Genomic DNA, 25,166 nt, shown 5'->3' with positions numbered 1-25,166 from the left:
AGAACTGTACAATGCAACGATTTGTATCCGATTTATAGGCTGAATCTCATGTTCTTTGTTGTTGATTTACGAAAAGAAAAAATAAGAAAAAGAAGAGATAAATTTCCCCCCGAGAAATTGACATAACTTTTACTTTGACGTGACCTGAAAGAAGGTAAAGTTTGGTGACATTAAAATGAACATCAAGATTATGAACATAGATCAGGTTTACCCTCCACGGTCACCAGGAAGGTGACGGTGTCGTCGACAACGTCCAGGACGTACTCCCCGCCGTCGGCCAGCTCTGCGCAGAGGATCACCAGCGAGCGGAAGGCCCCTTCCTCCTCCTGGCAGAAGCGCTCGTCGTCCTCCACGCGGCGGCCATCTTTGTACCAGCTGGTGACGGCGTCGGCCCGCGAGAGCTCGCATTCCAGCTCCATGTCGTCGGAGACGGTGAACCTCAGCTCCCGCTTCATCTCCGCCTTATCCAGGATCCCCACCGGGGCCTCTAGGGACGGGGAATCACTCAGGTCAGGAGATAGGCCAGAAAAGTTCATATTTAAACAAATACTATGGATCAATGGGAGGGAAGCTAAATGTTAAATGTACTTTTTATTTTTAATATAATAATTCTAAGGTCAGTATATAAACAGACTCAATAGGAGAGATGCTAATATTAGCTTAACCACTAATGAATACGTTTAAGAGGTATTATAAAATGTAATAATTAATATGTCACTATACAATACACTAAATAGGGAAATAGCGTATATTATGATAACTATGAGTTTATATGTTGTGTATATGTGTGTATATGTGTATATGAATATAATTATTAAATTAATGAAATTGAACTAATATACAAAAAAAGGAGATGGGACAAGATACTCTATCCCTCCTAAAGAATGTTAAATGTTTTCTCAACTATTTTACAAATGACTATGTTATTATGTTATTATTATATTATAATATAGTAGTAGCCATAGCAATAACAGCTTTCAGTTTGGTTTCACCTGTAATGTTGACCGGGAAGTCCCTCACGTCGTCGACGGCGTCGCAGGTGTATTTCCCAGAATCCCCCGGGGCTGGGGAGAGGAGTGTCAGGCGACGGATCAGCCTATCCTCAGTGATGGTGACGTTGGCGCTCTCATGGATCTCCAGTCCGTCCAGCAGCCAGCGGACCACGGCACCGGGGCGGGACACCTGGACCTCCAGGACCAGTGGCTCCCCGGAGACGCCCTCCAGCCTCTCGCCAGAGCCCCCCCTGGGAGGGGCCAGCTTCACCGGCGGCTCTGAGGTGGCCCGGAGACGGCGTTTACATTTAGATTCACATTCAGGGCATTTAGCACCCTAACGCTTTGATCCAACTTAACATAAGTACATTTGTCAGAAGAAGGTGAAACAAGAAAATATCGCAGTCAGTACAGTAAGGATGTTCATAGAACCAAGTGTCAAGCACATAGTTAAGACGTTAAGTTAACCCATTCTCCGTAGACAACAAAGAAAGCTAGGATAAGATGCTACACAACTAAGTACTATAACTAAGTACGACAGACAATAAGTGCGTACAATAAGTGCGTACAATAAGTGCCAGGACGTTCCAGTACCAGATCATCGTTGGCTAGTGCGAAGCTGTTGACCATAACACGATCTTGGACTGTGTGTGGATGATGGCTAGTTGGAGCAACCTCACCTGGCCCCAGTCACACTGATTGGGCTGGTGAGGCTGCACACCTTTGGTGTGTTGAATAATCAATGCTTCCTCCTTCTCCCTCCCCATGGTGGTGTTCTCCCCTCACCACCTCCTCCTCCTGCTCCCTCCCCATGTTGTGGTGTTCTCCCCTCACCACCTCCTCCTCCTCCTCCTTCTCCCTCCCCATGGTGGTGTTCTCCCCTCACCACCTCCTCCTCCTTCTCCCTCCCCATGGTGGTGTTCTCCCCTAACCACCTCCTCCTCCTCCTCCTCCTCCTTCTCCCTCCCCATCGATGGGATCTCCCCTCACTACATCTTCCTTCCTCCAAATGACTACCAGCTAAAAAGGTACTTGGTTAGATTCCCAAATGTCCGGGCATCCTTGAGCAAGAAACCCCCCTCAACCCAACCTGTCCCTGTATAGCTGGGGTAAAAGCATCTTCTGACTCTACACTGTAAAAGAGTGTGAAATTCACAGTACTATAACTGTAAAATCAAACACGGCTCCTCCAATGCCGTGTAACAACTTCCGGCGGTGAATTAAATTTGATAATTCACAGTTGCTAATCATATAATGACCCCTGTCACGGAAAGTAGATTTTTTGCTGTCTTTCGTATCACTCCGGAAGTAGTAGCCAAGAGAACGGGCTTGGCAGAATCAGCATGGAAAGAAGACCCTGTTGAGCTTGACTCAACAGGGTCAAGCTCCCCAGCGTTACTTATCAACACTGGGGTTGATAAGTAACTTATTCTACAAGTAACTTATCAACCCCAGCGTACTCGGTTGCTAAGCGACGTCAATGCCTTTGGCGGACTATTTCTCTGCTGATGAACATTTCGAATACTGGTAACAAATAAATTCTAAAAAGATACCCTGTAGTTACCCTCAAGTTATTTTTTCGTTTTGGCAAGTAGCCTTGTAATAAGCGGGATAATGTATAGAACGTCGCTGGTCATCATCGAAAATAAGCCCCTTCAGGGCGAAGCAAGACACGTCCGTTTCGCGTCGGTGTCTGGTTTCGCCCTGTCGGGGCTTATTATCCCGATAATGACCGGCATTCTATGCATTAACCCTTACATAATTAACTGCAGAGACACATTAAATTACTTTGGATTTAACAGCCATTTTTTACAGTGTAAAATAACTAAATCCATCAAGTCTCACCTGCGACGGTGACCAGGAAGGCCACGCAGTCATCCTGGGTGTCGCACACGTACTCCCCGCCGTCGCCCCCGGAGACGGCCGGGACCACCAGGCTCCGCCGGGCCCCGTCTGCCTCCAGCAGCAGGCCGGGGCCCTCCTCCACCTCCAGCCCGTCCCGGTACCAGCGCACAGGGGCATTCAGCCGGGACAGCTGGCAGGACAGCTCCAGCCGCTCCGCCGGCCGCAGGGTCAGCTCCACCTCCGAGGCCTCGGGGGACACGATCCGGACCGGGGCCTCTGATAGGATCGTCAGAGGAGGAGGGCGGGGTAAACGTTAAGGACTTTGGTGAATCGTAGTGTAATGATTGTGATAAAATCACTGCATTAAAGGTGGGGTATGGGATTTGCGAAACGCCAGCAGATTTTGAAAATACACAACTCAAATGGTCCTACCCCTTCTCCTTCAACGCTGACTCTGACTCCACCCATTCCAAGTACATGGTCGCGCAATCATGCACGAGCGAACAGCGAGCCATTAGCTGGTTAGCTAGCTCCAGTAGCTACCGCAGGATAACAACAGAAGCTTGCTCTGGTTCACGAGCTTTGAGTACGTGCACGAAGGGGTCGCGCGGGGAGCGGGGGAGGGGGAGTGCAGTACGACCGTTTGATTGACGTACTTACTGTCCAATGCCACTCGATGGGTCTGGAAATCATTGGCAGGAGTTTTTCGAGCCCTGCCCGTTCCACAGATTATTGACTTGTTTAATTTTCATGTCAGTACTTCTAACTCAGTGGCTGTAAGTGGGTTATGATTGAAGGATTTCAAGTAATTTTGCAAAAATTGCCAAAAAAGAGAATTCCATACCCAACCTTTAAAATAGAATGATTGATGAGTTTGATTGAACTTCAGGGATAACGACAAACTTAGAATGGAAATAAGAATTTCCATTGGTATTGTTTTTTATTTATATCTTTATATTTCAGGTTATTTAGATATTGGGCCGCTGAATCATTAAACTGAAAGTATCAAATCAAAAGCATGCTGCAGTATTTTCACATCCTCCTTTGCACAAACAAACGATTATCCCTCCAACTATCCTTCAAATAAACGTTCCAACATCCCGCCATCCTAACCCCCCGTACCTGCGACTGTGAGCTGGAAGAAGACGGAGTCCCCGTCCGTGTCGCAGACGTACTCCCCCGAGTCCCCTGGTGCGGCGTGCAGGACGCTGAGCCGGCGGTACGGCCCCTCGCTAGCCAGCCGCACGTTGCTGTCCTCCTCCACCAGCGCGCCGTCCTTGTACCAGTGCACCGTGCCTGTCGAACGCGACAGCTCGCATTGCAGCAGGACCTCGTCGCGGGTGTGGCAGTCCATTACCACGTCGTCCCGTGGCTCCACGATCATCACCGGGGGCTCTGCGGTGAAGAGGAGGTGGGGGGGGTTAAGGTTTCTCAGGCAGTCGGTGGGAAATTTGTGATAAAAGAAACAACTAACACAAACACTGTCTGGCCGTCTATCTAATCATTCCTTCACAACGCCCCAGACTACTCTTCTCCTCCTCTCCCCTCCTCCCCTCCTCTCCTCCTCCCCCCGTACCCCCCTGCTTTCCTCCTCCTCCCCTCCTCCTTCCCCTGTACTCCCCGCCTCTCCTCCTCCTCTCCTCCTACTCCCCTCCTCCTCCCCTCTCATACCTCTCACGTTGACGTCAAACTCCACGCTGCGGTCGCCACAGTGGCAGGTGTAGGCGCCGGCGTCGGCCACCTCGGCCGAGCGGATGATCAGCCTCCGCAGACCGCCCTCCGCCTGGAGGGTGAAGTTATCACTGGGCTGGATCTCACGGCCGTCCTTCAGCCTGCAAGGGATAAGGAGGAGGAGGTGGTGAGGGGAGAACACCGCCATGGGGAGTGAATGGGGGGGAAGAGGAGGAGGAGGAGGTGGTTAGGGGAAAACCATCCATGGGGAGGAGGAGGAGGAGGAGATGGAACAGGAGGAGGAGGAGGTGAGGGGAGAACACCAACATGGGGAGGGAGGAGTGAGGAGGAGGAGGTGGTGGTGAGGGGAGAACACCACCATTGGGAGGGAGGACAGAGGAGGAGGAGGTGGTGAGGACAGGACATACCACACGACGGCGGCATCAGCGCTGGAGACCTGGCAGTGGAGCACCACCGGGTCTAGCTCCATGGAGCTCCTGTGAAGGTCTTCCTCTGGGACGGGACTGAACTCCACCGGCGGGCCTGGGCGGGGGGGAGAAGGGGAGGGAGGAGCAGGGGGCGAGGCTTCAGATCAAAAGGAGGCTCGCGGGAAACTGAAGGTGAAACTGACACTGCTGCCCAGATTGGGACTCAAAACTACACTGGGAGTAAGTTATGTGTGTTTATCCTGAGTCCTGCTTATGGTAGGCTATCATGCAGCTGACATTATAAGCTAATAATATATCACTGAGATCTTGTCTCTTCTGGGTGAAATGTAACCTTTTACAGAATGAGTTTGGTTTGAATGTTAACCCATTACCATTATTATTTCTAGATTATTTCATTCATTTCATAAATGTTTTGTTTCTTCATGGTAAATTCACAGTTTGAAGGGAAGACATGCACAGGTTTAAACAGAAACCCCAGATTAGGCATTCAAACAATGGCAAAGATCCACACGATGTGAGGGATTACAAGGAAACTCAAGAAACAATATCACATTCAGTATATCAAATGTTATTATTAGGATGATCACAGTAGAGTCACACCACAGAGGAGGTACTCACATTAGAAGTTAAAGAAGAACTATTGGGTTTTTAAAAGATTGAAAGATAGTTCAAGGTAGTTTAAAGGGAGAGTGACCCTTTAAACCAGGCTCCATTAAAGACGAACACAAATGGCAGAACTCGCAGCCGAAAACCCTCCGATAGAACCACTGTCTATCCGGCCAATCACCTTTAACCTCGACCCGAAAAATGGCAACATCGTCTGCCATTTGACACGTATAAACTCCAGAGTGAGAGAGCTCGGACGATTGGATGACCAGTGACCTTCTATGCCCCGCCTCCAGCAAGTATATCCCTGGTTGGTTGAAGATCTGTTCGTCATCCCTGTACCAGAAGACCTGGGCGTAAGGGTTTGTAACGTCGCACTCAAGCGTGACGGGTTCCCCTTGATCGTGGACCTTCGTTCTCTCCTCTTGGGGAACGTCGTAGAATTTGTTGATTTGAGGAGTGGCTACGGTTACTATTGAAAGTGGGTTAGTAGGAAATTAAATGAATGGTTGGTGAACGTTATTTATGTTTAGTATTGTTGACAACTGATTAAAAAAGTTGACTAGTATATTGATGTATTAATCAAAAGAGGTCCTCGACAAAAGCTTAGGTTCTGAGAACCAAATATATTTAGTATTTCCTGCAAATAGGATTGTTTTTAAAGCAAAGCAAGCTCATTTATTATGAGGGGAGCCAGAATGGGGGGAAATAGGAGATTGCAACAAATATCGTATTGTTTTCTTCTGCGTTCATGGACATAAAACACACGCTTACCTGCCACCTGCACGTTGAATTGAACAACATCCCCCGCGGCCTTGCAGGTGTAAACCCCAGAGTCGGACGCCTCGGCCGATTGGACGACGATCCTCCTCATGTTCCTCTCTGATTGGACTGTGAGGCCGTCGTTGGCCTGAAGCTCCGCCCCGTCTTTGAACCAGCTGACGTGGGCGAAGGCATGGGACACCTCGCAGTACAGGACGATGGCGTCTCCGGATGCCACCGTCTTCTCTCTGTCCCGCTCTGACTGGGGGCTGAACTTCACCTCGGCCGCTAGTGAAACAAGGGACAAGGGTGTGAGATGTTCAGGTAATTACTTAAGGACAATACAACTGCGTGATCAAACCATCATTACCGTCCCACCTGGCCTCAATAAAACATTCATTACCAATACATTTAGTGAAAATTACTTTATTTTACAGATTCTGCAGAAGAGCATTTAGCGTGAGCATGCTCTAGACACGAATGCCAATTTCAAAGTTTGTGGACAAATTAACCAATCACCATAAGTACTTTACACAGTGTTGAATTTCAAAATGTTTAAAATAAGTGCTATATTGTCCTTGTTATTTTCAGACCTGTTTGGGCATGTGAGGACCACAGACAATCCTATCCTAATAATTTGGACACTTTCACACAGTTTATACGTGAACAAACACACACAATGTCATCAATAGGCATTTTGGGGACATGAAATAACTTAAAAATAAGAAATAGTGTGGAGCCAAAGTACTGGAAATCCCATTTTCTTCCGTGCTTTTATAGTGAAGATCTCTTAGAAAGTAAAAGTAGGAGACAAAGTAGGACATACTTTGGACCTTGAGAACGGCCAAGTCCCGTATTCCGTTGGCGATAAAGGTGACCTCGGCCGCATTGTCGGCCATGCGGGTCTCTCCGATGACCAGCGAGTGCTGGCCCTGGGCCTGCTGGACGGCGTACCGCCCGCCCTGCTGCAGCTGGGTGCTGTTGAGGAACCATGTGCCGGGGAGGGAGGCCGACAGCTCTAGGGAGAAGCGAGCCTCCTCTCCTTCTGCCACCTCGCAGCCCTGCAGCCGCTGGCGAATCTTGGGCCCAGGAACTGGAGGGAAGCAGCCAGGCATAAGGGGTGTAAGGGGTAAAGCTAAGCTAAGCTAAAGGTACAACTCAGCTCAGCTACTTGCTAACACCCTACACACTTAATTATGTAATTTGGCAGACAACACGCCAAATGCTGCTTGAATGTCAAATAGAAGCTGGACGAAGTATTCTGTAGCAATTTGAATCAGAACATGATGGTTTAGACTTACGTCTGACCAGAGAATTCAGGTACAACGACATCAAAAGTGACGTTAGATAAACACATAAACTAAGAATGAAAAGTAAAAAATCTGCAATAAACCTCAATGTACAAAATAACCTTAAACATAACGTAACGTCGGCCGTACTCACCCAGATGGACAACGTTGGGGAACTCAACATGGCCGCTGCGACCATACTTGTTGATGCAGCAGACACGGAAGCGGTAGTTCCCCTCGACGGGCACGCTGTCCCCTGTCACCTCCGCCTGGGTGGCCGTCTCGGATGTGAAGCACTTGCTCCACTCCTGGGAGCCGGCCTCCTGCCTCTCCACCACGAAGATTGAGCGGGTGGTAGCAGTAGTGGAGGGGGACACAGGGACCCAGGAGAGCAGCACCCCGTTGGGGTACTCCACGTCCATCTGGACCCCCACAGGGCAGATCGGGGGGCTGTGCCGGGCAGCTGTACCGGGACACAGGTCACAGTGGTTGGTTGAGGTTAGGGGTTCACACTTGATAGTAGAGACGGTCTCAATGGGGGTTTGAACTTGGCCACATTCAGGGTTTTTCTATAAGCTGGAAGAACAGGCAGGAGGAAATCATTCCAATTTGTGTCTTTCTCATGTTTTTGGCAAAAAAAGTTGGCATCAAATTGACATTTACATTTAGGCCATTTAGAAGACACTTTTACCCGAAGCGACTTGAATAAGTACATTTGTGAGTAGAAAGAGAAACAAGATATCTCTGTCGGTACAGTAAGTATGTTCATAGAACCAGTAGCATAAACATATAATAGGACAAACACTATAATAATAATGCATTTTAGTTATGGGCACCTTTCTTGACGCTCAAGGTCACCTTACAAAATCAAACATTCATAAGAGCAAACAAAAAACAACAACAACATAATAAAACAGTGTGCAAGAGAAACATAGTTGGGTCCTTCTAGTCCCAAGAATGCAACTGACCTAAAGGGAGTAGGCTTGGCTGAATAGATACGTTTTCAGGTGAGATTTGAAAGTGACAATGGAACTGTGAGTGTTGAATGTCATGAGGCTGAGAGTACCAGAGGTGGGGGGCTGAGCGACTGAATGCTCTTGACCCCATGGTAACCAGGCGAGCAGGTGGGAGGTTGAGCTGGAAGATGGAAGACAATCTGAGAGAACGGGTGGGTGTCTTGATATGGAGGAGCTCGGTAAGATACTCAGGGGCAAGATTGTTGGCGGCCTTGAAAGTGAGAAGCAGGATCTTGTAAATGATGCGATATTTGATGGGGAGACAATGGAGTTGCTGCAGGACAGATGTGATGTGACTGATGGAGGGTTTTAGTAATGATACGGGCTGCAGAGTTTTGTACCAGTTGTAATTTCTGTATGGACTTAGCAGGTACACCAAAGAGGAGGGAGTTGCAGCAGTCCAAACGCGATGCCACCAGGGTGTGAACCAGAATTTCAGCACTGTTGGGCGAGAGAGATGGGCGCAGGTGAGAGATGTTACGTAGATGGAAGTAAGCTGACCGAGTGACATTATTGATATGGGACTGAAATGATAGGGTGTTATCCAGTATGACACCCAGACTCTTGACCTGGGTAGAGGGGGAAACTGATGAATTGTCAATGGCGATGGAGAAGTCATTTATTTTAGAGAGGCTGGATTTGGTGCTAATAAGGAGGATTTCAGTTTTATCACAGTTGAGTTTGAGAAAGTCTTTGGAGAACCAGGATCTGATTTCCTGGAGGCAATCTGAGAGGGAGGTGGGAGGGGGTCGTGGTGGGTTTGGCGGAGAAGTAGAGCTGGGTATCATCTGCATAACAATCAAGAATCAAGGATCAAGGATGCTTTAATTGTCATTTAACATTTACATGAAAAACGAAATACAGTACTCAGGTCTAAGTTTGCTACCTAAAACCCTGGAATCTGTTTAACTTAAAATAAACTATTGATATAAATAAAGACATACTAAGATACAAAAATTCATATTAGAAGAAGATATATATAGAAGGTTAGTAGCGTATGAATGAGTACAAGTGCAGCCGTAGGTTCCTTGTAAGTAAGTTGATAAAGTCAAAGTGCAAATGCAAATCAGGTCAGCAGTCGGGGTCCTAGACATTAAAGTGCATAAGTGCAGTTAATCAGTGCATAATCAGGAGGCGTTTAGCAGTTCAACAGTCTTATAGCATCCAGATAGAAAGTGTTTCTCAGCCTAGTTGTCCTTGCCCGGATGCCACGCAACCTTCTGCCTGAAGGAAGGAGGGTAAACAGTCCATGTGCTGGGTGGGTGGAGTCCTTCATGATGGAGGCTGCTCTGTCCTTGCATCTGGTGATGTAGATGGTTGACAGAGATGGCAAACTGCAGCCGATGATTCGCTGGGCGGAGTTGACCACCCGCTGTAGTGCCTGCTTATCTGCGACTTTGCAGCTGCAATACCACACAGTGATACAGGAAGTGAGGATACTCTCCACCACCCACTTATAGAAGGATTTTACTTTGGCTGTGGACATGCCTGCCCCCTTCAACATCCTTAGGAAATAGAGCCGTTGATGGGCCTTCTTGATGGTGTGCATGGTGTTCACCCGCCAGGTGAGCATGTTGGTAAGGTGCAGGCCAAGGTATTTGAATGTGTGAACCCTCTCCACAGCTGCGTTGTAGAGGGGGGAAAGGGAAAGGGCCCTTCCTGCGGAAATCCACAATCAACTCCTTCGTCTTCTTAATGTTCAGGATCAGGTTTTCCCCGCACCACAGTTCGAGTCCCCTCACTTCCTGCCTGTAAGCTGTCTCATCCCCATTGCTGATAAGTCCTATCATGGCTGTGTCATCTGCAAACTTAACTATGACTGTGCTCTGCAGTCGTGAGTAAGCAGTGTGTACAGTAGAGGGCTGAGCACACAGCCCTGGGGACTGCCGGTGTTGAGGATGGTGGGTGAGGATGTGAGGTTATTAATCCTTACAGACTGAGGTCTGTTGGTCAGGAAATCCAGTATCCAATTGCAGAGTGATTGAGCGAGACCGATTGCTGACAGCTTGTTGACTAGTGTCTGTGGGATGATTGTACTGAAGCAGAACTAAAATCAAGAAAAAGTCGTCTCACATATGAATTGCTAGTCTCCAGATGTTTGGAACTGAATATTATATTAATGGGGAAAATGGCCAAGAGGGAGGAGATAGATAATGAACAGGAGGGGTCCAAGGACAGAACCTTGGGGTACACCAGAGGAGGGAGGGGAAGAATGGGATCTAAATGTTTTGATTTGGACAAACTGAGGACGTCTAGACAGATATGATTTTAAACAGTCCAGAGGTGTGTCAGATATTCCAAGGGATGCTAATCGGTCGATGAGGATGGTGTGGGAAATGCTGTCTAAAGCTGCACTCAGGTCCAGGAGGATCTGGATGGTGAGTAGTCCATCTTCCGCAGCCATGAGAGGTCATTGGTTATTTTAACAAGAGCTGTTTCGGTGCTATGAAGTGGGCGAAAGCCTGATTGGAAGTGTTCGTGAAGACTATTGTGAGAGAGGTGATCATGAATCTGAGAGGCAACTGTTTTTTTCCAGAATTTTTGAAAGGAAGGGGAGGTTGGAGATTGGGCGGAGATTATTGAAGTTGCTGGGGTCAGCAACTCTTGAGAATAGGGGTTATTGCAGATGATTTGAGGGGGGACGGAACAGTACCAAAGCTGAACGAGGAATGGATAATTGCAGTTATAAGAGGGGTCAGGGATTGAATACAACCTTTAACCAGTATTGTAGGGAGGGGATCAAGTTGACTAGCAGGCATATATTGTATTGTTGCAATATTCAAAGGCTGCTGGTTCCATCCTGTATCAAAAATGTCAGTTGCTTAGATAATAGCTAAAATAACTAAATAGTACTTCCTGAACTTTACCTTTCACTTTGAGACGGCAGGATGTCTTTGATCGCCCCGTCACAAAGGTCACGACCCCGGTGTCCTGGTGGGCCACGTTGATGAACACAAGGACGTGGGTTTGGTTGAAGGACTTGAGGATGGTTTGGTGTGTCTCGCGGAGCTTCAGGCTGTCCTTGAACCAGTGGACCTCCAGGTCGTCCGCCTCCACCTCAACGCAGAACGCTGCGTTCTCCCCCTCCAGCACCTCCAGCTTGCGGGGGAGTTTGCGAACAATTGTCCCTGACAGAGAAAGACAACTCTGTGTATTAATCTTTTTATTGATAATTTGTCATAGACACAGGCCAATTTTAGCCATGTGTCTTTACTAATGCTTTACTATATATAAAGATTGACACATTAACTGCAGATACATTGTCCACAACAAATTGTTAAATTTGAAATGTGCTCTAAAAAACATTCTGTCATGATGATGCTAACTTTAAGGCGGTGGGGTCTAGGTTGATTGTGTTGACTCTGCAGCAGTCTAGAGTAATCTCATGGTACGTTTTATTACAAGGCTCTCTTTTGAGGGTTTGGAGAGAGTAGAGAGCGGGGAGTAGAGAGAGTATTTTTTCTTTCCAAAGTGTACACTGGAACCAGCCAATCATGCATATTGTACCTTTAAACATTCACAAAAAAAATGTATGCATCCTTTAAGAAAAAAATCTCCTATCTTCTCTTATAATCTAATTTTTATATTAAAAAAATCATCACACAATTTGAAAACCGTCAAACGAAAAGTTAAGAGGCAGCAATATACAGTAGGTCAATGTACAAAATGAATGGTGAGGAGAGTGTGTTTTTGTTTCTCCAAAGCGTACACTTGAACTGGCTTGAAATCGCTGATCTTGCCAATTTTACCATTAACACTTCCTCTCTTAACACCTTATCTTGTGTCTCTTATAACCTCATCTTGTGTCTCTTATAATCTTATCTTATAGAACTAATTAAGTCCCATCATCCTTACATAATTTGAAACCTTGCGTGTTACCTTTCACCGTGAGCTCGGCGATGCTCTTCCCACCGTCGGGCATCTCACAGAGGTACACCCCGTCGTCGTCCGCCCCCACGTCGCGGATGGTGAGCCGGCGCCGCGTCCCCTTCTGCTCCATGCCGTATTTACTGCTGGCCGCCAGTCGCTTGTCCTCCAGGTACCATGCCGCCGACATGACCTCGTCTGGCACGTCGCACTCCAGCACGGCCGTGCCCCTCTCGCTCACCTCCACGTCTGTCAGCGACTGCTTAAAGCGCACCGCCGGACCTGGCGGAGGGGGTGGAGGGAGAAAGTTAGGTCTGCCATTTCATTCAGCCGTGACCAAAATAAACAGTTTTGAAGGTAGATGACAATAGAAATGTTATTATATTCTGAACTAAGAACTAAGAAATACGATGTAAAAATCATATTTCATGAAGTATTCATGTGAAAATAAAGTTTGAACATTAATTATTTTCAAACTTCATGTTTACATATTCAGCGTATGTTTTATTCAGCATAACACTTAGGAGGCTTTTTACTTATCATACCTTTTTCTAACATCCTGCATTTACGAGTACAATCCTACAGCATCAAGCTGATTTTGTAAAACCACAGAATTTGGCAAAGAGAGGAAGCCCCGCCTACCTTTGACGGACAGCTGAACAGCGCTGAGCGTATTCCCCAATGCGTTTGACGCGGCGCAAACGTAAAGCCCAGAGTCCTGAACCTTACTGTACAGCACCTTCAGAGTGTAGTAGCCCTCTCTGTCCTCAAAGATGTAATGACGCCTCCCGGCATCTAGAGGCACTCCGTCTTTCTTCCAGATGATCTCGGGCTTTGGCTTCCCGGTCACAAAGCACCGGAACTTGGCGTGCTTCCCCTCAGAGACCGCAAACTTCTTGACCTTAGGGGCGTTCTCCGACGGTTCCTCGGCGTACCTCAGCAGGTTGTGTCTCCCGCCGCGCCCCTGCTTCGGAGACCACTGCTTGCCCGATGACTTCTTGCTCTCCCCTCGCTCTGGGACCGCCTCCACCAACAGGACGGCGCCTGCCAAGGCCTGGCCGTGGCAGTTGGCGGCGCGGCACGTGTACACGCCCTTGTCGGGCAAGCGCGTGCGGAAGATCTTGAGCTGGAACCAGTTGCCATCCTGGATGCTGACGCTGTAGTGGGCGCTCTCAAAGATGTCGTTAAGCTTCTTGCCGTCCTTCTCCCAGACCACCTTGGGCAGCGGCGTCCCCCACAGCTTGCAGGAGAAGGCTGCATCCTCCCCCCGGTCCACGCGCAACGAGATGGGCTTGATGAGGAAGTGCGCCGCGTCGTCTGCAGGTAGGCCCACGCGTCCGTAGTCTTCCTCCTGGGGAATTGGCTTGTCCACGACCTCGGCGCTTGGATTCTTCACACATTCTCTATTCAACTGCACTCTGGACTCCGTACTACTCAGGTTCCCCGCCGTGGTTTGTTGTCCGTTGATGTAGCCGTTGAGCTGTCCCCCCCATTCCCCGTCTTCAAGGTTCCCCGACGGCTTTGTGCCATTGTGTACCCCCGCCTGTGTGGACCCATCCTGCTGTGGAGTGACCGCTCCTTCCACCTTGAGGGACGCGGCTGCGTAGGTCTCACCCACACTGTTCCTGGCCTTGCAGGTGTACTGACCGGCGTCCTGCAGAGTCACTGCGCAGATGGTGAGCAAGTAGGCTTTCCCATCCTCCGAGATCTGGTAGCGTCCCTCGGACAGGATCTGGACGTTCTTACGCTCCCACACCACGTCGGGTCGTGGGTCTCCGCCAATCTGGCACTTAAGGGTAGCGTTGATGCCGCACTGCACTACCACGGGACGGGGGTAGCCCAGGACACGGGGGGCTCCTCCAAAAATGTCCATGATGGGTAGGGTCTCAGTGTCTGCTAATGGAGGACGTAAAGAAAGGCACTGTTGTGGCTGAAGTCGTTCAGATCGTTTTTGGGATCTTCTGCGGAGTAACTGCAAGGGAAAATGTGACCAAGGTTAGTGGAAAATGTATTTAAATGTATCTTCATGAAGTTCACAGAAACTATAAAAAGCATATTTGGATTGAAAATGGCACCTGCAATCTATTTAAAGGAAGGGTTTGGATTTACAATGTTATTGCATTTATGGTTCATAAACTAGAATGTAGATGCAGAAGCAAAAGATTAATATGTATCCATACAAGTTATTTTCCTATTCACTGTGCTTTCGAATTAACAACAAATTAAAAAGAAAAATGCTGCTAAAACCAGAAATATGGGGATAGAAAGTGCAAAGTTTTGTACAAACTCAGGCTTCTTCCTAGAGTGTGTGTAGTGTTTCCCAGCTGGTGCTGCTCTTCACTGAAGGGATTATTTATAAAACCAGTCTGTCCTAAAAAAGCTGTAACAGAGGCCATGTGTCACAGGCCCCAAGAATGGAGTCCCGCCACACCTGAAGTCAGTCCCCTCAAAGAACTCTGTGATACATAATCTACAGGCCTTTAACACTCTGATGACCTATACTGTCTCATAGGACCATACTCTAAAAGCAGATGTTAGTCAGAGTATGAGTAAGAGCTGCTGAAGAGCTACCATAGAACCCTAGCTGAAACACAAATGTATTTTGTTTTTGTTTTATGGGATCGCTTCTTGTTTTTTTTTCATTGACAGTCAACTAAGAAAGAGGTTTTCAAATTGTGATATGGGTTAAACCCTATAGATTTCTTGATGGCTCGTTATTTCCTACAGATTTCCTAAGTCAGATTTCCTAAGTCTTAAACTGATGTGGGGCATTTTAGGCACTGTATCAATAATGATAGTGATAGTGTTCTTGATACTGTTATTGTTTGTAAGCATAAACATAGAATGCTATTTTGACAGAGCATAAGGTTGATTAATAAAGAAATAAAAAATATAATTATCGTACATTTTAGTCCATCACATATTGCAATTGTTTAGCTAAAGGATACACTTGCCGCTGTTGTCTGCGTTCTCTTTTCATTAGCACCAAAAATCCGTAACTTCAGGGTTCATCCTCAAGCAAAAGCTTCAAGCGGCTCTTGACCCACTCTCCTCAGCTGGACTTTAATGGGAACAACCTCTGACCTCACTCTCGGTAACTTCGAGAACTCCGCTAAATATGGCGAACACTGTTGTGCGTGGATCAACAGTATTGCCGCATCTCTGTGAGTTTTGAAGGTCCAGTATGACCAGACCTCGTACTAAGGTTCCTCGGCTGAGCATTCCACAGGCCTCACAAGAGATTTGAAAACTGGGGACTGGTGTGTTTTCTTCGTTGGGACTGTAGACGTTGTAGCCGGCTACAAGGGGATTCCCAGAGGTTAGGGTCCGTTCCTGGATGGATCACCACTCAGAATAAGTGAGTCGTAGAAAGTGGCAGACAAGTTGCCAAGGTGGTAGGGATCATGCCTGCTACTCACTGACGAATGCTCTGTCCATGCGTATCCATGTCCTTATAATGTCATTGTCCCCGAACCGAGGAGGACGAAGAGTGGGTGTTAGAGAGTGACTAAGACAGAAAAAGACAGATTTTTTTTGGGGGGGGGGGTGTATCTGAGAGAGAGAGAGAGAGAGAGAGAGAGAGAGAGAGAGAGAGAGAGAGAGAGAGAGAGAGAGAGAGAGAGAGAGAGAGAGAGAGAGAGAGAGAGAGAGAGAGAAAGAGAGAGAGAGAAAGAGAGTGGTAGGCAAAGCATTTCTAAATGCTTTACCAGCTGCTGTCACTGCTAGAGACAATCTAAAAATACCCCACCAGCTTCGATGACAGAAGGGTAGATAAAGTAAGCTGCCCCACTAACAGAGGCACTGCCGCAAGATAGCTTGGGGGAAGGCTGGAGCTCTGGGATGGATCAGAGCTAGCTTAACAGATACCCAGAGCTTGAGCTCTGAAGGGAAGGACACCCTAAAAACATACATCGCTGAACTCTTGGCTAACAATGCCTCTTAGCTAATATTTAAATATAGAGCTCATCACAGCTCCACACATTGTATTGGGCTGTGTTGGCAACGGCAAAGTGAAATGTGGATAGGACAGAAAAATGATGGGTATCACTCTTGCTTTACAAAATGTATAAGAGGTAGATTTAATAATTAATGCTTTTATGCAAAGCGACTTGCTTGAGATAATTTAATTTTAAGATTTTTAAAACTAATTGGTCTCCTCATCAATAATGATCTCTATACATTATAGAGATTTTATAGCCGTTGGGGAATTCAGTATACATACATAGTTGGACAACATACATGACATCATGCAGCATGCATGTGAATGGATCACCCTCTCCGTCCCTCCCGAGGCAGTGAGAGGTGATAAGGACTTCCAGAGCAGTCGCTGATAAGAGACGCCCGGTGGAAGTGCTTTGGGGCCGTTAGGAATTCCTCATCACCAAGGTGTTTGGGAAATGTGGGAAACGTTTGACCTATGTTTCGTAGAAGGAGGGCAAATAGAGCAGTGTGCAAAATGAAGGGGCATCGAGGCATCCAAGAACCCTGGATTGACACCTGAGAGCCTGAGAGCCTCCACAACAACATTTCAGGGGGCAGTGTTTTTTAAAGACACCACAGAGTGACCAACTCAGGAGCTGCAAGGGGCCTTGAGTCTGTTTTCAGACTCGAGTACCACCAGGTATTTCAGACCCTGATAGAGTCACCTTAACTAATAGCTTCTTAGCGGCCCCTAGTGGCTTGAGGTGTAGCTACAGATATAGCTTTAACATATTCAGGCGACAAAGGCGGACGATTTATAGAGAAAAAGTCTTTGGATGGATTAATTCATCGATGGTTGAGTTTGGTTCTCCAGAAACAATCTAGATCTTATAAATAATAGTCGAGTTAATAGGTTTAATGTATCCCAAAACCCATTGACTTCCTATCAAAATGCTGTTGACTTGGTATTAGACGTTGGTCTCGAACATTGCTTTATGAGAGTTCAGGAAGCCACAAGCAGCTGTCTGTCTGGAATAACATTAAACCTGGGCATGACACACACACACACACACACATACACACACACACACACACACACACACACACACACACACACACACACACACACACACACACTCACACACACACACACACACACACACACACACACACACACACACACACACACACTCACACACACACACACACACACACACACACACACACACACACACACACACACACACACACACACACACACACACACAACTTTGTTTCAGATATAGTTTTAATATCAAACTGCACCACCCTGGCGTTGTTTGTTAACGTGACGTGAAGTGAAAATGCAGGTAGCTCAAAAAAAGTGCAACCAATTTTAGATAATTTTTTATGTATTTGGTAAAATAGTACCTTTGTGATGCAATCATTGCTCCCTGAGCTATAAATCTCAAAAGACGCCAAAAACCTACAGCTACATAAAATACATCCCTGAACCAGGGCCCGTATCCTAAACTATGGGAACTCCTTAATGATCGACCTTTCGTTTGCAGCCAACCTCATGTCCGTTTTTACAGCCATGGTTGAACGTCCGTCATTGGAGAATTTGAATGCACTTCTGTGCCAGGAACGGAAATACAGACTGGACTTTAACACAAACTCTCACGTATTTGATTAATAGGGTTGGGTATTAATGCCCTACGTGTGTGTTTGTGTATGGGCACATGTTCCTATGACGATATGTGCGTATACTGTGTGTTCCTGTGTGTGTTAGAACCTTCATATGAAACCCGTATTCATACAGTTAATTTAAGAGGTTCAATCTCAATGTGGTGATATAAATAGGTGCACACCATTATGTCTCGCCTCTCAGAACACGTTCCATACCCTCAAATCCTGCTACACACAGGCAGCAGCTCACAGCCAAAGAAAGGTATTGGCTGGAATTCAAATCTGGGAAAAAAGTGGCCCCCAAGGGCCCAAAGTGAATCTTCAGGAGCTCAGCCAGCGGCCGGATTTCAGTGTTTATGAGGATGATGAAGTCGTGCGAAGGAAAAGTGGGTTAATGGTGCGTGTGCAGACAGGAGAGACAGCAATGGCGACGGCTGGGATTCTTGAGTGAGATCTGCTCTGCTCCAGTCGCTGAGATGAAGAGATGTTTTCTTTTGCGACTCACAGGAGGACTCACTTTGTAAGGGCATGTTCTGACAATACTTCAGGCTACGCAGCTTAGATATCTATTCTGCTTTGATTGTATTGTTTATTTTGTGCTTATATGAAAGGTTCATGCAAAAATAGCATATGTTAGCAGCTAATGCCAATGAACAATGTAACATGCAGGCCTAAAGGTTAACGTTGCTCTGATTTGTTCGGTTGATGTTGTAGTTTGTGTTTTATTCTATGCTCTGAGGACGGTGCCACCACCTGGCCAAAATCCTACATCACATGTTTAACTTAGGATGAGAGCAGTAAGTGCTTTCGATAAAGACAGAAGAGGAGAGTTTTAGTACTATCTACATTTACAGAATGCTTTCTAATGCTTTTCTAATTCTAATGTATTTCGTCCCTATATCCAACAATGTTATGTGTTCCAGTGCAGTGTGTGTGTCCGTGTAGCGTGTTTCCATCTGTCAACCTTGTCTATATATATGGAATGTATAGTTTAAGTCTTGCCCTCAGACAGGTGCTCGGGGGGAGACAGGTCTGGACATGGTTAGAGTGGTGCACGCATGAAAAGGCTGAATAAGAAAAAAGAAAATAAAGAAAATCTGTTTTTTATTGCAAAGAAAGTGAACACAGATGTGTCATGATACGCCATTATCGAAGACTCGAATAGCATTGTCATTATTTTTTTTGTTCTTTTGAAAAAGACAAAAGCTTTTTCAAAGCTTTTCAATGCAAACTTGGATTCAATGATATTATTATTTTCAAATATAATTAACGTTGAATTAATCGTTGTAATAATAGCTGAAATAGGAAATATAGGGAATACATTTTTGTCAGCCACAAGTCGGACAGGAAAGAAAACAAGCTTTGATCGAAGATTGGCAGCCCCTGGAGGAAAGTTCCCTCCAAAGTTCAACCCCCACCCACCCCCCGCCCCCCTTGCGACGTCGTCTCTCGCGACAAGGTTACGGGCAGCCCTACACAGGTAGATACCGGCTAGATAACGGCTCGTCCACACGCCGAAGTCACTTCTCAAGTTAAAAACACCGTCAGACTGTGATGTAGGCACCCGGAAGGTGACCTACTGGAACTGGATTTGAAAAAGAGTCATTCATTCCTTCATTCTGTCCACGCGTGTGAGGATGTATCGAGGCGACAGGTGTTTGCTGCTCGCGTGCTTCGTCCTGCTGGTGGTCACGCGGATCAGGTCGCAGCATCCAGGTAATATTCATAATTCATGAATGCATTCCGTTTGAAAACGTGCGTCATCCTAATCCAATGTCAAATGTGATCAAGCAAACGTGATAGTCTGCCATAGCATGTGTTTCTGGAAGGAGGTTGTGAATACCTGCAGGAAAAACAATATTTTAGTTCAATGAAAAATATGGCTTGCCATGATTTTGCCACAAGATTCATAAAATAAATAGACAATAAATACACCAAAAAAAAACACTTCCCTTAAAGTAAACTAAAATACACAATAGTGAAGTATCTTATTATGAAGGGAAAATATCAGAAGAAAACCAAAGTTCACCTGTTCTCACTATGTACTTAAAAACGAACACAGGTTGACGGACTTGAAGTGCACTGAAGGCCGATTATGAGGTCACTGATGGGTGATTCGGGCGCTCTCTTCCTCCTGATGGAATGAGGCTCGGGTCGCTGCGGGTGTCTGAACTTGTCAAGGATTATCAGCAGCGTCTTCCAGCTCTGTCTAAAGACACCGCTCCATGACTGTGGGCTGGAAATGTTCTTGTTCGTGGAGAAAAATGCGTCTCTCAGCTGCCAAGTTCAAGTTGTTAGGCAACATATAATCATAATCATAAAGTAGAGGAGGGATAATATCCAAAGTGACTTTGTGTGTGTGTGTGTGTGTGTGTGTGTGTGTGTGTGTGTGTGTGTGTGTGTGTGTGTGTGTGTGTGTGTGTGTGTGTGTGTGTGTGTGTGTGAATCTGATTGATTCAAGGCTTCCTCTCTAAACCTGCATTGACACACACACATGCACACGTATCCACGCACACACACACACACACACACACACACACACACACACACACACACACACACACACACACACACACACACACACACACACACACACACACGCACACAACAAATACTAAATACTAAACCATCACACTTCTGACAGAAGAACATGCTGTCAAACATAGTGAGACATAGTTGTGCAGTAACACCAGTAAATGGTGGTTTCTTGAAATGTTTGCTAAACAACCATCACAAATATAAATGAACCTACTAAATGCAAAGGGGTCTTGATTGGACAGGCACAAAGGGGAGGGCCATTGTCTTATGTCATCTTATGAATGAAAACTGTAGGGCTGTCCTGAATACATAATTTCCAGCTACAAAATGTTCTAAATCACTAACTGGTTATTATTAGTAGGCAGAGCTTTTTGGGAACGTTTTGTCCCGTTTAAAAATTTTGAAATACCTGCTAAATATGATTATTAAATCCCTTTTAAACCAAACCCCTTCAGCAACCTCTTATAGCCTAATAGCCCCTGCTTATTTTGTGGTATTTCACTGGTATATTTCAGGAGAAATGTTACCACTCCCTGCGGTTCGCGGGGGGGGGGGGGGGGGGGACGTTGACTGCTGACGGGGACAGGGACGGCGGGTTGGACAAGGAAGCCAGCCGAGGAGGGGGCATTTCGCGATTGCTCATTCGCGTAATCGAGCAATCGCGCACAAAATACATTTCAAAGTGGACCGGCCCACCGGGAGACCTCCCGAGCTTGCCGATCTCCAGCCTCTGCTGCAGAGCGAATTAAAATCAAAAATTAAAAAAATTAAAATATCCCGCTGCCTCTGGTTTGCCTTTGTAGGCGCGTTGAGAGGAAGAGCGGGCGTCTCCGCTGTCGATGCTAGGGCAAAGTATCAGTGATACGCGGGTTTATCCAATCATGTATGCGCGCTTGTCTCTGTGTGCGGGTGTGAACGAGAAGGACAGGGCGAAAGAGTGGTAGCTATGCGGAGATTAATGAATGGAACGATATTTATATTTCAAAATCGCTAAAAAAGGAATCAATTTGTGGCGCCCGGTGTTGATTCTGTGGCGCAGCACCACACATTGGTCTATGTAAAACTTTGCTGCTGAAAATTGCGCTTCACTTGTTGCAGATTTTTTTATTTTTTATTTTTTTTTTTTATTTGTCCCAGATTAAGAAAATAAACACCCCTCCAATGCATTGCAATGTCCCTTTTCCCACAAATATCAAATTAGAATTATTACGTTGAATCTAAATCTTGAATCAAAATTGATATCCTAAATCCATATCTACATTTTATATCTACATTTTATATCTTTGTATCGAAATCGTAATGCTAAATCTTATATTGTTGTGGTTAACATAATTCACCCACGGAACTATGGGTGGGGGGCGTGTTTAGCACAGACCCTTTTAGCGGACGGAACGAACGTCGCAGTTCAGTCCGGTTTGCATTTCGAATGTACAGTTTTTCCTGTTTTGTTAATTCAAACTCAGTGCTGGATACTCCACCTCCGACTCCCGTCTCTCGGAACTAAACTGGTGACCCCGACGTAGGTCTCGCTGAAGCTTCAGGGACCAAAACGAACATGGCGAATAACACTTTTATCAAGTTGCCGGAGTTCTGGGAGTTTTCACCGACGGCGTGTTTCGCGCAGACGGATGTGCAGTTCGCCATCCATGACGTCACGGACGACACCGCACGCTATTACCACGTCGTATCGGCGCTGGGGAGATCCACTGCGACCCGGGCGGCGTATTTCATAGCAAATCCCCCGGACCAGAGCAAGTACAGGGACCTCAAAGCCTTCCTCTTGAAGACTTTTGGGCTGTCGCAGTCAGAGCGGGCCCAACGGTTGTTGGCTATGCGGGGCCTCGGGGACAGCAAACCCTCTGAGCATATGGAGATGATGCTCAACCTGCTGGGTGTGGAAGAACCTAACTTCCTCTTCATAGAGCTGTTCCTCCAACACACGCCACCGCAGGTCCGGACGGCGCTCGCGGGCACGAGGATTACCGAGCCACGCGCGTTGGGAGAAGAAGCCGACCGGTTTTTCCTGGGTGCTCAGAGTTTCGCACCCGAGTTGCTAGCCCCAACACGCAGTGTCTACCCCCCGGACAATGACGGGCTAGCCAACAGAGCCCCAGTGGCCGCTGAAGGCCATGCCAGCACAGGTATGTGCTATTTTCACGCACGTTTTGGCGCTAAGGCAAAGAGGTGCCGGTCCCCGTGCAACTTCAAACCGAAGGGAAACGCCAAGGCTTAGGCCCCGTTCACACGAAGCCGAAATGGGCGAAACCGTTACGGTTTCGATCTATCCGGTTTCGAAGTATCTCCGTAAAGATGAAGCCAAGCGAAACCGGGTAGATCTGTAGAAACGCTGTAGTACACATTCCAGGCCCATAAGGGGCGCCTCTTCTGGTACACAAATCCAGAAGAAATGAAATAAGAAGAAGAGGCGAGCATGCGCATAAAGGCTGCCCTTATGCGCATGCTCGCATGTGATTTCTGAGACTCCGCGGGCTTAAGAGCCATTGGCTAGGAGGTCGAGGGGTGGGGCGATGACGTCATGGTTTGCGGTTTCAGTCGGTTTCAGGCGTACACACGAATCCAAAACGAAACCGGGTAGATTTGAAACCACCTCCGAGGGTGGTTTCAGAAGTTTGCGGTTTCGGTCAGCGGATTCGCCGGCTAAGTGTGTACGGAAGGCCGAACCGTACAAGACCTTTGCGGTTTCGCCATGAAATCGGCTTCGTGTGAACGGGGCCTAAAGCTCATTAGTGGCCGTGAGTGCAAGCACATCAACCCTGGCTATTGTTCAACAGGGACACTCTCTCCGGCTGCGAGTTTCTTTGCGACACCGGCGCACGGTGGAGGACACCGCGCCTGGCGTCCACGGTCCACAGTTGAGGTCCGCACACACCCATCCGCACGTATGGTACAAAGACTGCAGACCTGTGCTTTGGAAGCCAGCAATTCAGATGGGATTTTGTCATGGCCGACATCTCCTTTCCCCTCCCGGCGTGGATTTCCTTTGTGCGCACAATCTGCTGGTAGGCGTCAAAAACAACCGCCTGGTGGACGCATGGACGTTCTCCTCGTTTGCATGTGCCTGCGGTCGAGCAGCTTACGGCAGGCTCTCCAGCTCCCAGGTATAACCCGACCTACCTTTTCCGCGGTCACGGCAAAACATGGTGTAGAGCATCATATAGACACCAAGGGCCCACCCGTCTATGCTAGGGCCCGACAACTTAACCCCGACAGGCTGAAGGTCCATAGGTCAGAGTTCGCCAACATGGAGCGACTGGGCATCATCTGCGCTCAGACAGCCCCTGGGCCTCACCCCACCACATCGTTCCCAAGCCAGACGGCGGGTGGCGACCTTGTGGGGATTACCGCCGCCTGAACGACGCTACCACGCCCGACCGCTACCCAATCCCGCACATCCAGTGCCGTGTTCCAATACCCATACTTAATCTACTACGTTAATTTTTCAGATGTGAGTGCTGTTCCAAATCGAGTACTCTGTGGTGCAATAACCGGAAATTACGATCACGACTGCCGCCGTGGCTCCTCCCCCCGCAATAAACATCCCGCTTTGAACGGTGAACTCTATTAAGTACTACGTACTTAAAATTTGGCTAGTAAGTACGGACAGTACGGGTATTGGAACACGGGACAGGACTTCTCAGGACCCCTGGCGGGCAAGCGGGTCTTCTCGAAGGTGGACCTGTTGCGCGGTTACCCTCGGACATCGCCAAGACGGCAGTAGTGAGACCTTTCGGGTTATTCAAGTTCCTGTGTATGCCATTCGGACTCAAAAACACAGCTCAGACCTTCCAGCGGTTAATGGACTCGGCTCTCAGGGAGATGCCCTTCGTTTTCGTTAATTTGGACGATATCCTGGTCGCCAGCTCCTCCGAAAGGAGCACCAGGGTCACCTACGTGACCTCTTCATGAGGCTCGACCAGCACGGACTGATCATCAACCCGGCCAAGTGCTTGTTCGGGTTGTCGTCCATCCACTTCCTGGGGCATCTCATCAACAAAGATGGGGCCGCCCCTCTTCCGTTGAAGGTGGAGGCGATTTCTGCTTTCCCCCGCCTGCACACAGCTCGGGCGCTCCGAGAATTCCTGGGGATGGTGACGTTTTACTACCGGTTCATCTGCCAGGCGGCTAACGTCATGCGCCCGCTGTACGGGGCTCTCAAGGACAAGTCCCCTGGCCAGGCTGTCGACTGGACGGCGGAGTGGGAGAAGGCGTTCAAGGCCACGAAGGCCGCCTTGGGCCAAGCCGCCATGTTGGCCCATCCGTCGCATAATGCCCCCATCGCCACCACCACCGCGTCTGGCTACGCCATCGGCGCGGTGCACGAACAATAGGTTGATGGTGCCTGGCAGCCGCTCGCCTTTTTCAGTCGCCAGTTGACCCCCAGGGAGAGCAAATACAGTGTGTTTGACAGGGAACTCCTTGGACTCTGGCTGGCGATCCGCCATTTCCGGTTCTTCCTGGAAGGCCGAGAGTTTGCGGCTTTCGTGGACCACAAGCCTCTAACATTCTGCATGTCCAAGGTGG

General features: G+C 47.6%; 2 protein-coding genes across 4 annotated transcripts in view; one reads left to right on the top strand and one right to left on the bottom strand.

Moving 5' to 3' along the window:
* Window positions 1-16,038, bottom strand: part of obsl1a (obscurin like cytoskeletal adaptor 1a) — a 62,417-nt gene extending 46,379 nt beyond the window's left edge. The window contains exons 1-14 of one of the 3 annotated variants that reach the window (XM_030354976.1): window positions 15,917-16,038; window positions 13,140-14,469; window positions 12,510-12,779; window positions 11,498-11,758; window positions 7,769-8,077; window positions 7,152-7,418; window positions 6,338-6,613; window positions 5,745-6,035; window positions 4,937-5,051; window positions 4,509-4,669; window positions 3,960-4,232; window positions 2,838-3,113; window positions 993-1,271; window positions 212-487 (exon numbers count right to left, since the gene is read on the bottom strand). In XM_030354976.1, the coding sequence (XP_030210836.1) occupies window positions 212-487; window positions 993-1,271; window positions 2,838-3,113; window positions 3,960-4,232; window positions 4,509-4,669; window positions 4,937-5,051; window positions 5,745-6,035; window positions 6,338-6,613; window positions 7,152-7,418; window positions 7,769-8,077; window positions 11,498-11,758; window positions 12,510-12,779; window positions 13,140-14,370 (4,285 nt within the window). In that variant the 5' untranslated portion in view covers window positions 14,371-14,469; window positions 15,917-16,038. Of the gene's footprint in view, window positions 1-211; window positions 488-992; window positions 1,272-2,837; window positions 3,114-3,959; window positions 4,233-4,508; window positions 4,670-4,936; window positions 5,052-5,744; window positions 6,036-6,337; window positions 6,614-7,151; window positions 7,419-7,768; window positions 8,078-11,497; window positions 11,759-12,509; window positions 12,780-13,139; window positions 14,470-15,402 lie in introns of all 3 variants that reach the window. The other 2 variants (XM_030354977.1, XM_030354978.1) reach the window with 2 other exon arrangements.
* Window positions 16,039-19,528: 3,490 nt separating this feature from the next.
* LOC115541554 (collagen alpha-1(XVIII) chain) overlaps window positions 19,529-25,166 on the top strand; it is a 94,670-nt gene continuing 89,032 nt past the window's right edge. Inside the window, exon 1 of the mRNA XM_030353305.1 lies at window positions 19,529-19,802. Coding sequence (XP_030209165.1) covers window positions 19,724-19,802 — 79 coding nt within the window. The 5' untranslated portion in view covers window positions 19,529-19,723. The remainder of the gene's footprint in view (window positions 19,803-25,166) is intronic.

This window comes from Gadus morhua, chromosome 4 (genome assembly GCF_902167405.1).
Source record: "Gadus morhua chromosome 4, gadMor3.0, whole genome shotgun sequence".
NCBI lineage: Eukaryota > Metazoa > Chordata > Actinopteri > Gadiformes > Gadidae > Gadus > Gadus morhua.
The sequence above is the reverse complement of the archived record's forward strand: the minus strand, read 5'-3'. Positions and strand labels throughout refer to the sequence as shown.